Genomic DNA, 13,639 nt, shown 5'->3' with positions numbered 1-13,639 from the left:
GAAATATCACTGGTTGGTGTATGAAAGAAGGAATCCTTTATATTAACTTCCACTAAAAAATAAGCTGTCTAAGGCATATCTAAGTGGAAACTGTTTAGCAATGTGGACAGGCTCAGGAGAGAAAGGTACGAGTTATAGATAAATATCTGAGAGTTAACATTTGGATGAGAACTGACACCATTGGAGTTAATGAATTTGTCCAGGGAGAATCAGAGGGTATTACAATGGAATTCTGAGATACACTACCAATATTTAAAGAGTAAGAAAGAAGAACTAGTGAAGGAGACAAAAATGAGTCGATTTGGGGGGAAATGATATCGCTTGAAGAAAGCTTTAGAAAATGATTAAGAGTCAAAAGCCAATGAGTGGCAAAGACTTTGAAATGGGTCACTAAAATTAAGTAATCAAGTTAGCACTGATGACTCTATAGTTAGAGTGGTGGGGAGGTGGTCAGACACTAAAAGCTGAGGAGCGAATGGAAATTTAAAAAGCACTGACAGCAAGTATGTGTGATAAAGGGAAGGACTGAAAACTGAGCAGCAGCTACAGGGAGAGGCAGAGTTGAGGGAAAGATTTTTAGGAATGGAAATGACAAGCATATTTATAGAGAGAAAGAACCAAGTAAAAGGAAAAAGACCGAAGATACATAAAAAAGAAACAGGAACAAAGTCTGGGAAGTTCCTAGAAGATAAGGGATAAAAAAGCACGAGTGGACCCGATGAAATCTATTTCCAATAAATAATGAATTTATTTATAAATAAAATAATAAATCTATAGTTAAAAGATTGTTCATCACAAATATTAAGGAAACTTAATAAAGGTCTACTAGAGACTGGTTAAATAGGTTTGGTATATCCATACAATGGGATACTATTCATTAAAAATTGTATTGTAGATGAGAATTTACTGACACTAAACAATGTTGATAATACACAGAATAAAAAAACATTACAAAAGTAATTTAAGTAATGTGACTTCATTTTGGTAAAAAATACAAATTCATGTAAGAAGTAAAAGGGATAATGATATTCACTCTCTGAGCAGAGGGATTATGAGAATTAATTGTTTTTTGCTTCTGTGTTTGAGTTTTTGAAAATGATGAACATGTATTATTTTAAAAAAGAATTATTACAAAATGAAAGGATATACTGACTTTTAATTTTCTTTATATTTTTTGTTTCCTAAATTTTCTGTTATGAACATCCATTTTTCTTATAATTCCTAACACATACCTATTCTCCCCACCTACATGGAATGGGTTAGTGACATTAGACAGGGGAAAAGGACACTTAAAATGGGATCTCTAAACTGTTTATTGAATAATCTTCAGTAAGACTGTTTATTGAGTAGTCTTCAATAAAACTGTTTATTGAATAATCTTATTAGTCTTCACACCATTGGATTTTAAATCTTCATAATACTTTAAGCTGCAACAAACTGTCAAAATTTTTAAAAACTGCCTCTTTGAAAACAGAGCTTCCATTTACTTACTGAGTCTTGAATATCTGTGACAGACACTGAACTAAGTATTTATTAAATCAAATTCTTACAAAAACTGAAGATTTTAAGTGTCAGAATCAAGATTTAAGCCTGGGGGAGGAGGGTATAGCTCAGTGATGCTTAGCATGCACAAAGTCCTGGGTTCAATCCCCAGCACCACCACTAAAAAAACAAACAAACAAAAAAACCAAAACCTAATTACCACCTGCCCAACAACAAACAACTTTCTAAAAAAATTTTTAAAAATTAAAAAAAAAGATTTAACCCTAAACTTTTCCTGAAAGCCTGTGCCTTTCCTTCTCTATCATTCTACCACTCAGATCACCTGCCTTTATATTGCTGGTCTGAAATGTACGTGTTATCTACCTGAAAATTTACCAGCCAAATTTATATACACATATTTTTATTGTTGTTATACTTATGACATTGTTTTTAATTTAATTACTTGTGGACTCAATCACATGTAAGAAGTGATATACTTAATATTTAGAAATACTGCTTTGTTTCCATTCACATTTCATAAATTATTTCTATTTAACCTTTTGACATGTGCCTTCAACATTTACATCTTTATCATGACTAGAGCTATATTCTGAGTAATTAGAAAAGTTATGTAATGCACTTTGCTGGAGTGCCTGATCTTCTCTTTCATCTATATTTTATTTTTTTCAAGTCTCATGATTATTATTTATTGAATCTTATTTCTACTGGGGTTAGTTATATAAGCTGAGGATTCAGTGTCATTTATTGATTGATGATTCAAAATTTTTACAGATAATACTTCATTTAAAGTTATTATAAAACACTGGTTATATTCCTTGTGTTGTACAATACATTCCTGCAGCTTATTTATTTTATAAATAGTAGTCTGTAGCTCTTAATCCCCTTCCCATTCCCTCTCTGACTGGTAACCACCAGTTTGCTCTCTATTATCTGTGAGTCTGTTTGTTTTGTTATATTCATTCATTAACTTTTTAGATTCCATATTTAAGTGATAACATACGGTATTTGTCTTTCTCTGTCTGATTTATTTCTTATTTTGTTCTTGTCCCTTGTGATTTGATGACTATCTTTAGTGTTATGTTTGGATTTCTTTCTCTTTTTTGTGTGTGTATTTATTTATATATAGATTTTTGGTTTGCAGTTACCATGAGGTTTATATACATGGGATTATTTTAGGTTGCTGATTGCTTAATTTCAAATGAGTTTCTTTTAACAATCCTGCATTTTTACTGCCCTCTCCTCTCAATATTTTAAAATTCCATTAACCAGTAAGGTAAGACCCCATCCCTTTAGCTCTTAACCCTTCTCTCCAGCAGGATACTGAGTAGGTAAGAAGTGGAAAAACAAGGAGGAAAACAGCAAAAGGGCACACTAGTGGAGGTTTTCAAATTCTTGTCAAGCCTGTGCTAGATGTATTGTTGGGGGAGAGAGGAAGAGAAAAAAAGCTTTGGATTGGATGTGGGATTCAAGTTTTGATTTAGATCAGGGGGAAAATATACTACATAAATCTAACTGTCTGAATTTTCTAACCTGTAGTAAAAATACTGTTTCAATGAACTGTTTATTTTGGAGCTATGTGTCCTTCACCATCAGCAGAACACAGCCTATATTTTTAGACCAAGAGGCAAGTTACTTTCAGTAAAAATTCTGCAGGCCACAAAAAACGGGTAGTCTTTCCACTCTTTCTCTTGACCACAATTCTTGATGGCAACTAAGACCATCTTGGTAGAAAATGAACCAATTACTAAACTGAGTCAATTACTACCCCTTCCCCCATCAGAGCTCCAGGAATTGGCAGATTGATTCCCCCCCAAACTTTATGCTATTTCTTTTTCTTATCCTTTTGTGCTGGCTAGATCTCCACTGCATTACTTGGACCATCTACTTCTCCCAAAGCAATTTTTATTTCATGATTAAGGCTTTCTGTCCTTTTTAAAATTTTATTTTAGAATAATTTTAGATTTACAGAAAAGGTGAAAAGATTGTACAGTGTTGCTTTACACCTAGCACTCAGTTTCTCCCATTGTTAACATGTTATATTAGTGTGGTGGTACATTTGTCACAATTAATGAAATAATACTGATACATTACTAATATTTAAAGCCCATACTTCGTTGAGATTTAATTTTTCCTCAATGCTCATTTCTGTTCCAAGATCTCATCCAGGATATCACATCCCATTTTGTCATCATGTCTCTGAAGATGGAACATAGTCCTTTGGACTATGACAATTTCTCAGACTTTCCTTACTTTTGATGATCTTAACAGTTCTGAGTAGTACTGATCAGAATTTTACATAATGTCCCTCAATTTCGGTTTGTCTGATGTTTTTCTCATGGTTAGACTGGAGTTGCGAGCTTTAGGCAGGATTACCACTGAGGTGAAGAGCCACCCTTGTCATATCATGACAAGGGTATATCAATATGACTTATCACTGACGATGTTAACCTTGATCCCCTGGCTGAGGTGGGGTTTGCCAAGTTTCTCCACAGTACTGCTCCCTACCATTTTATACTGTACTCTTTGGAAGCAAGCCACTAAGCACTTTCCACACTTAAGGAGTGGGGAAAATCTACATAAACCAGCATGCTGATTTTTTATTTACCTACTTAGAGCTAATGTAACTACTGAAAATTGGCCAATTCATGTTTTAGTCCTCTGGAACCAATAAATCTAGATAAGATCTAATATCTAGTTAAATAAATTCAATTTATTTGCTGTCAGAAATAAATTTCAACCTGATTGGAAGTACCTTAGGGTTAAGGACCATCTTAGATGTCCCTGTTTCCTTCATGAGGTACAGAATATGATGGCCAGTAGAAGGAACAGAATATGGAGGACTAAACACTATAGAGCCTTAATAAATGTCTGGTGAAAACCAAACAGTTAGAGTTTAAATTGTTATTTCGAAAACAGACTCTGAGTATGGAGGATATAGCTCAGTGGCAGAGTGTATGCCTAGTAAGCATGAGGCCCTGGGTTCAATCCCCAGTACCTCCATTAAAAAAATAAATAAAAAACATAATTACCTCCACCCACCCCCAAAAAAGTATACAGTGCTGTATGTCAATTAAATCTCAATAAATCTGGAAGAAAAAAAATTAAAAAAGACTGACGATGGGACTTTAGTCCCACTAGTGCAGTAGTTACTAAAGCTGTAGTTCTCCCTAGTATGAGTCAAGATGCTCACTCTGTTACACTAAAAAGAGCTGGAAAGCTTTCTTTTTACATTTGTGGAGTAAATGTATATGCAGTCTAAGAGGAAGAACAAGTAGAATTCTTGTTGCAAAAGAAACAAAATTAGAAAGTCGGACAAAAAACCAAAATGGACTGTATAAATAGTAACTTGGTTACAAATACTTTAATAACCCAACTTTTAAAGTAGCACTACATTTACTGTTAGGAATGTCTTACCCTTCTTCAAATAATGTTTGAGATGTATCTAATCAAAATATCAGATTCTGTTAGGAGTAGATGGAAATTAAACTTATTTTAACATATTTTAAAACTCTGACACATCAGACAAGCGTACCACTGAGTCCTTATTAGAAGTGAGTCTCTTTCTAATACACCAAAATGTGACATTCAAGTGGTTACAGTTTTCTGGACTAAAACCATTAGTGGAAAATACCTCGAGTCCAGAAGTAAAGATCGGAGTAAAAGAAGCCAATCTTAAAGATAAGATGTATTTATTATGGATAAAGTTTTATGCGCTTACATGGAAATTCTCTCCTTAGCACCTAAATGAATACATCAATTTCCATAAGTTTTTGTAAAACTTATAACTTGATTTTTAAAAACCAAATTTTCTTAACCTGAAGTTTATGAGCGGATTTTACAGTACTTTATGAATCTGTGAGAATTTATGTACTACTTTATTGATATGCATATTTTTTCTGGGAAGAGAGTTTCTCCATCCATCCATTCCATAAATATTTACTAAACATCTATTATGAGCTAAGGATTAATTTCAGTTGCTGAACAGAAATGATAAACTGTCTTCTCTCATTCAAAAATATCTGAGGGCCTGCTTTGTGCCAGGTGCTGTTCAGGCATTAGAGACAGATAGTGAATAAAACAGCAAAAATCTCCACTCTAATGGAACTTATATTCTAGTGTGGAAGACAGGCAATAAACAGAGTAGGTCAAATACCCTAAGACAGATTATAACAAATGGTAAGAAAAATAAAACAGGAAAGGCCTATAAAGTGTTTGCTTTTCCTCTTGTGCAATTTAGATAAGGCAGCCAGGCAAATACCTAAAGGAGGTGAGAGAGTGAAGAGCTACAAGAATATATGGGGGAAGAGCTTTCTAGGTATAGTGAATAGCAAATAATACTCTGAGAGAGAAATATTCCTGATGTGAAGAACAGCAAGATCAGTGTAGCCAAAGCTGGATGAGCAAGGGGGAATCTGGGGCCAGATATTGTAGGGCTTCATAAGCCTTCTAAGGATTTTGGCATTTAATCTAAATGTGATTGGAAGCCACTGGAGCATCTGCTAATGAATGAAATGATCTGACTTATATTTTTCACACCCTTACACCAGCTGCTGTGTCAAGAAAAGACTGAAGAGAAGCCAGGGAGAAAGTCTGGAGACCAGTTAGGAGACATTTGCAGTAATCCAGGACAGCTATAACAGCCTGGACCAGGGTCATAACAATGGAGCTTGAGAAAACTGGTAATCAATAAATATATTCTGAAGGTAGAATCAACAGAATTTGCTAGTTGTTGTATGCAGGAAAGATAAAAAGTCAAGGGCATTAAAAATGAAGAGAAGTGACCACTGCATTTAACAATGTGGAAAATAACTGGTAAACTTGACAAGAGAATTTTCTGTATAACAGTGGATCAAAAAGGCACTTGGCTTAGGAAGTTAAGCAGAAGTTAAGATTTCTAAGTTAACTGAATTCAGTTAACCAGTAACTGAATTTAAGAGAGTCACTGAAGCATTTTTATTACATGTTGTTTCAAATAAAGAGAAGCAGTGTATACATTTGAAAGAGAACTGAACTGGGCCCTCAATCCCTGTTTTTTATCTTACTCTCAACTTCACAGCCACAAACCTTTGGGCATATCACTTAATCTCTCTAAATCTGATTCCTCATCTAAAGTCAGATTTATTTTGCTACAGACCTCACAAATAAACATAATGCAAGTCTTTCTCCTATTGAACACAGCCTCTTAGAGAGATGATCTATGTTTTATTTACTTTCCTATTTCCCACAGCACCTAACGAAGAGCTTACTGTATGCTCAAACATTTGTTGAATTAAGTTAATATATGGGCACAACTTAAACCATAATGCAATACACAAATGTAAGACATAAAAATCAAATATTTCCACTCTCGATGTAAGATGAAGACAATGCTTAGTTGAAATGCTTTCAGATAACAGGACAAAGGGGGTGCTGTATTAGTTTTGCTAACAACGTTTTCTAGAATACCCCTCAAAATATCCGCAAGGGCAAACTGTCAGTGAGGAACATGTCAAAAAGCTCACTTATTCCCCTCTCCCCCTTAGGTTATGATGATGTCCTTATCGGAAAACAAAGTCAGCTGATTGGAGAAAACAGATAATATTTCTTTGAAATTTAAAAAGACCATCACAAGAGGAAGCTGACTGCCGACAATTACCCACCATACCACAAAGTGTAAAACAGAATCGTGAATCCTATACAGTATAAAAAGAGATCCTCTCTGAAATTGCAGTATCACAGAGTAACACGTCTTACTTTAGTAATAACTTTAAGTAACAGATGTTACTAGACACAGATATGTAGTAAAAGACTTAAATGATGCAATCACAAGCAATACTGATTACAGCTAAACTTATTTAGCATGCATTCTTTTTCAGAACATCTATAATATACCCAAAGGTCCAAAATAATTCTAGAATTAATGGCTGTTATAAATAAACAGAATAAAAGGTAAATCAGTTTCCTGGACAACTTCAGAATGACTTAAATTATATTAACATAATATCAACTTGGTAATTTTTATCCAAAAAGTTTTACTCTGAAATTTATGTATTTTCCCCAAGTCTGTACAGTTTAGGAGGCAATTATAAATTCATCATTAATAATAAAGTTGAACACAAACTATAAGCTTGGTACATACAACATATATGCATAGTTAATCATTTATTTGGAATCTTTGTAATTCTGCTGAGAATTACAAAAATGGTAAATTCTAGATTTATGTCTACTGTAAAGAGAAGTGCCCTTCTACAGAACAACTTCTTGGTTCAAACAAACCTGAGAACTTTAATTTTCCCTTTGCCTTTCAATGACGTGTCACCAATTCCTTCACTACCAAACTTTATTTACAAAATAATCCTCTTATATCAGGACGAATAATAGTATTAGCATTATTTTGTTTTCAAACCATCTCTAAATTAAAATTAAAAACACTGATGCTCTTACCAGCTACTTCATAAACAATACCGTAGAGATTTCAATTTAAGGCAGGTATAACTGTTAAATATACGTAGACTGGTTTTCTTGATCAGAGTGGCTAAATTATTTGTGAATTCGACTCCAAAAGAAAACGGCATTAAAAGAAATTTTCTATTTCCAGAGAATAAAAACCATCCAAGCCAACAAGCATTTGTAAACCATACTGACTTGACCATTCTTGCTGTCTCCTGTACTCTTGCTTCCACTGTTAGGAGTTTCATACTGCATCATAACTATATTTATTATGGTCAGAATGCCGTAGAAATTTAAGCATATTGATGCCAAACTATCTATGAGGCATCTTGGCTCTCCCTTGCTTCTTCAACAGATCAGCTAAGTGAACGGAGTGGCAGCTTTAAGACATTTATGTGAGGGGTCAAAAGCTAAAACAATTGATTCACTTTCACAAAGAAAAAGGTATGAAATGTTCCTGTATCATGAGGAAGATTATGATTTCTCACTTGTAATTCAATCATTTTTTTGTATCTATGTGTTTGAAATTTGCAAATAGATGTATCAAATATTAGGTATTGTTATTCAATAAAAGTTACGGTTTAGGGGCAGCAAAGCAGACTTGTCTAGGTCACAATGTGCGGAGGCTTAGGATTTGCACAAAGTCATACAATTAATGAGAGAAAGAGTCAGGACTGAAATCTAGGTGTCTCTGGGGCACCATGTTATAGTGCCACTGCTAATTTGACATGAATATAATTCAGATAATGTCAGTGTTGAACAGGTGGTTAGAGTTCTTTTTTACTTAAGACTGAAAGTACAAATTACTTATTTATATGATTGACATGTTAGAACAAAGTGTGAAAATGATCCCATAAAAAGTACACAGAACTAAGTTTCACAAGAGAGGAAAAAGTATTTAAAGCAAAAATCTTTTTTTTTAAGCTGTCCAAGCGTTTTTGCTTTTAGCTAACTTCCATGAACAGATACAAGAAACGTAGCTTTATTATGACATCATGATTTTCATAGCGATAATAAAGAATAGTCTCTAGCAAGTTACAGAATTTCAAAGACTACAGATAGTGAACTATCAAAGCACTTTTAAAGTTCAGACAGTAGACACGTATCTACCCTTGATGTCTAATAAGGCAAACCTCACTCTGAAAAGAACGCTATTTAAGTCTCTTTTACCTCAACCTCAAATTTTTGCTTTTTAAACTCTCGGTTTTGATCAAAGGCAGAAATCTGGGAAGCCAATCCTGGCCCCTGATCTTCTCCATGCATACATCATTGCCAGCTGCACTAACGTCAGAGAGTGCTATCACTCACTCACTACCTTTAGGTAGGAACTAAATTTCTATAATGTGTTACTAGACAGGTCAGTGAAGACACAACTGTTTTCTGCAGGCACCAAGCAACCACTCACTCTTCTTTTTCTATTTTTCAAAGTCTCTAAAACCAAGAGGAGTTTGGTGAAAGAAAGGGAAGCTAAAGGTTGATACCAACACTTACAGATTTTTTAAATAACCCAGGCAGTTTTTTTTTAGTATCCATTTTAAATGAGTTAAATTTTGGAATAAAAACTTCATCTTATTTTCATTGTGCAGAAGCAAGACATATTTCCTCTGACAGATGGAGAAAACATTTTGCAAGGAGGAAGAGCTTCTGCAATGAAACGATGACTATACATTGCAGTGTCTTAAGCTAAATTTTTCAAGTAGTGACCAAATGAGGATCTTGCATTGAACCCCCTAAAACTGTATTAATGATTTTTACACAATATTAATATATATTTGCAATGGAGTTTAAGGTAGAAAAGGTTTCTAATTTGTTTTTCAAATGAATCAAAAATTTTAAATCAAGAAACATTACAAGATATGCACAAAAAGGACGACAACCAAACAGTAAGCAATGACAAGTGACTAAAGCCAAAACACCAAGTTGCTAAGTATATGGGGAAGCTGCTGTTAATCTGGACCTTTGCCCAGAACATAAAAATCTGGAGGGGAAACAGTGGTGGTTTAAAGCGGACAAGGGTTCTAAATTTGCTGCTTCATTCCTTTATCTGAACAGCCAATTTTGACCTTGCAGAAGCTCCCTCTGATACTGTTTTTCTACTTAAACGGTCACAACCACACTGGAAAATCCAACTGGGTACCAAAGCTCTTAGGTGGAAATCTACTGTTCCAAAAGCACGTAAAAAATATACTTAAAGCTAAGATCAATTTTGTTCTTTAGAACAATCAACCCAAGATTCTGGCAAAGGAGACAATGAAGCATTTAAAAACCTCTCAAAATCCTTTAAGGTTAACTAAAGAATAAAATTACCTGTACGCTCCCGAGCTTATTGCTCTTCCTTTGGCAAAGAGCTTTTTTTTTTCGCTTCAAAGACTGAGTTCCCTTAAGAACCACCACCTGCTCATGGTGCATTTTTTCCCCCCTCAAGAAGGCATCTGCACTGCAGATCTCTGCATGAGGGGAGCTTGCCAGCCAGCTCCCACCAGCAGGCAGACGCGTATACAATGGAAAGTAAAAGCCGCCTGCAGCTTCCCTCCTAGTCTTTCACAGAGACGGGAGGAGAAGGGGGTTCCACCAGGCTCGGCTTTGTCTGAATTTTTCTCCCCTCCCCCCTTTCTGCGGTAAACACCCCCTTTTGTTGTACCTCGATCAATAACAGCCGACAGAAAGCATGAAATTAAAATATGTTGATGGCTTGGCATGACTCTATTTATTATCTTTTAGAATATAAGCAACTAATTGCGTGTCCCCATCCCCAAGCCACGCCAGTGAAGAGTAGGCTGTGTTGCAGATGCAGCCACGGATCCATCTTGGACCATCAGCAGCTCCCTCCCAAATCTTCCCCGAGCTATTCTCATCACGCCTCCTTCTACCTCCGAGCCTCAGAAAAATCGGGCATTTAGAGTCTGAGCACAAAAAAATTAAAGGCAGATGAAAACGGTATAGAAAATGCCTACAGTGTTTCCATTAAACTTCCTCATCCTTCCCCCGGGCAACCAAAAAAAAAAGAGAAGTGTTTCTTTGGAAGACTACCATAAATGATTATGTCAACACCTGTCTGCAAAGCTGCAATGCAACCCTTTCACCGCCATCCCCTCAAAATCCTAACGAATCATTTCTCCTGCCATCAACCTATCCCAATCCTCTCAATCTCTCTAATCCTCCATTAAATCGCCCCGGTTCGGTGGACGGCTCCCGCGAACTGGTGCCTTTCCCGACCCGCCGGGCCTCCGCGTTAACGCCCACTCTCTAGAATATCTCCCCGCCCCCAACCTGTTTTCCTCACACCCCGTTATTTCCTCACCGTCGGCACGACCTTAGGCTCCCCTCCCCCTTAGCCCATTTTCCAGACGCTCGTTCCCGGGGGCTGAAGCCTATAAAACGAGAGGGCGATTTGCCGTCCCCGACCCCGTACGCCCCCCTCCCGATGGCAAGGTCCCCCCGGGGCGCCTCACCGGCACAGGAGGAGCCGCAGCTCTTCGCCCCCAGGGCGGGGCAGGCTCCCGGGCTCCCGCTGCCGCCGCCGCCGAGCGCCGAGGACTCGGCCCCGGAGGACGACGAGGAGACAGATGGGGACTGAGTGGCCGCCGACGGCTCCGCCATGGCTGCGCGAGCAAGGGCGGGAGAGGGGTGAAGAGAGATGCGGGACGGGAGACAGGGAGGGGAAAGAAAATAATCGGGCAGCTGCTTCTCCAAAATCGCCTCGCCCCTCCTGCTCCGAGGACGGACTCCGACAGACTGACTGACTCAGCCGGGCGCCGCGAGAGGGCGGGAGCGCGAGCGCGCAGGCGCACAAATGGCCTTGGGGGTGGGCGTCGGGGGCGGGGGGCGGGCATCTGCCGCGCCGAGGCGCCCAGCGACGCAGGGCGCAGGCGCAAGAACTGTCCCTCCGCGGGGAAGGAGGGGCAAAACTGGCTTCAGGCAGCACCGGAACCAGTGGTCGGGGTGGGCCGCGCCCCTCGGGGACTTGGCGCAAGGGGGCGTGGCAAAGCAACAAGCCCCGCCCACAACTGCGGCCGTAGCGGGAGGGGCCCTGCGGCTGTTTCTTCAAGGCTGTCTATGTGAACGTTTTAGGCTGATTATGTGTTTTAACGATAGAAGTTTCTTTTTGCTTCCATTAATGGAGAATATTTCCCCCACAAATTCCAGAGCCGATGTCTTTTGTCTAATGTGTTCCCGCCCGTGACTCCAGTGAAGTGAAAACCACAATGTAGGTCCTCTCTGCAAGGTGCTTAATGAATTTTTCTGGATGTGTCGTAATCTCATCACCATGAGGCAGAGGAGGCACGATCTCCTATCTGGTAGGTGGAGAAAGATGCTGTACAGAATGAAAAACTATTACTCATTCCAATCACATTGCAATGCAGCAGCCGAACCTCCTTATTCTTACCTTGTCACCGTTTCTAAAGGTTGTCTTCCTCTGAATAGACTAACAGGTAGAGAAGAAATATTCTGAAAGAAAAAAAAGCTGAGCTAATGAGAAACGAAAAGCCGGGAGATAACATCCTGGCTGTGGTTATGGGGGATGGTAAAATGAGGTATTAAAAATTGAGAGTATGGCGCAAAAGACACAATTGAATTATATTCGTAGCCTAAAAGGGGTCCTTAGCAGAAAATGTGTTTGAAAACAGATATCTAGCTTACACTGGATTTTCTTCATTTTTTTGGTTTCTCTTTTGTTGGCTTGCAAAATTCAAGGCCTTTTCCCTACATCTGGTCGAATGATTTGAAATGTGCATAATTCTTTTAAAAAGGGGAATGTAGACTGGTAGTACTAAAAATCAAGATTGTAGGCCTTGTTATTGCTAAAGCAGCAATCGATGACCTGAAGGGCAATTATAGTCAGCAGATCCTGTAAAGATGCAGCCTCATGAAGGGGGAGGTAGTCAGCCAAACAGCCACAGAGAGGAAAAGCAGTGACCAGTGAAAATCTGCTAGAACAGGCAGTGGACTAAATCTGTCCTTGACAGTTTTTAAGGTCAGGTAAAACCCAGACAGGAAAAAAAACTCCTGGCTATTGAAACACTCTGGAAAAAGGCACAGAAGAATATTTCCTAAAATAAATTAACGGCAAATATCTTACTCTGGCACCTACAGCATCAGTTGATAATGCAGCAATCTGTCCTTTAGATGGCAAAGAGAAATACAAGCCAATCTGACAATCAAGCTAGTTATCTACCCATTCTGATAAATGCATAATTTTAAAATTTACATTATTAGGTGCTGGATAAGGAAATGAATGATGTTGGTCCCTAACCCTGATAGCAGTTGCTAGGATCTGCAGACACTGGCTGGAAAGGAAGCCTGTTTTCCATACCTAGAAGCAGAGAGAAGATAAGTCAAGACCCTGATGTGGTCCCTTCAGACCCTTCAGATATTTTTACATAAGAGGCCTCTGTGCTAGGTCCAATTCCTGAAGCTGCTTTCCTTCCTGCTTTATTTGGCTGAACCAATAAATTTCGCTGAGACTTGACTCTTGCTTGGGATGTTTTTTGTATACACGATTTGTTCCACAAATGTTTATTGGTCACCTGCTGTATGTATGATACTTTCCTGGGAAACATGGAGGGATCCAAAAAATACGTTTGTCCTGAGCTTAGAAGCTAGTTGGGGCTTAGAACACACTCACATAAAGTAAGAAAAATATACATTAAATAACAACCCCAAACAACACAAAACTCTAATGCTATGATTAGATGACAAGTGAATT

At 37.9% G+C, this 13,639-nt stretch overlaps 1 protein-coding gene across 3 annotated transcripts in view; it reads right to left on the bottom strand.

Annotated features, from left to right (window-relative positions):
- RTN3 (reticulon 3) overlaps window positions 1-11,744 on the bottom strand; it is a 55,295-nt gene extending 43,551 nt beyond the window's left edge. Inside the window, exon 1 of one of the 3 annotated variants that reach the window (XM_032489653.1) lies at window positions 11,385-11,744. In XM_032489653.1, the coding sequence (XP_032345544.1) occupies window positions 11,385-11,532 (148 nt within the window). In that variant the 5' untranslated portion in view covers window positions 11,533-11,744. The remainder of the gene's footprint in view (window positions 1-11,384) is intronic. The other 2 variants (XM_032489652.1, XM_032489654.1) reach the window with 2 other exon arrangements.
- Between the last annotated feature and the right edge of the window lie 1,895 nt (window positions 11,745-13,639).

Source organism: Camelus ferus, chromosome 10, assembly GCF_009834535.1.
Source record: "Camelus ferus isolate YT-003-E chromosome 10, BCGSAC_Cfer_1.0, whole genome shotgun sequence".
NCBI classification, from domain to species: domain Eukaryota; kingdom Metazoa; phylum Chordata; class Mammalia; order Artiodactyla; family Camelidae; genus Camelus; species Camelus ferus.
The sequence above is the reverse complement of the archived record's forward strand: the minus strand, read 5'-3'. Positions and strand labels throughout refer to the sequence as shown.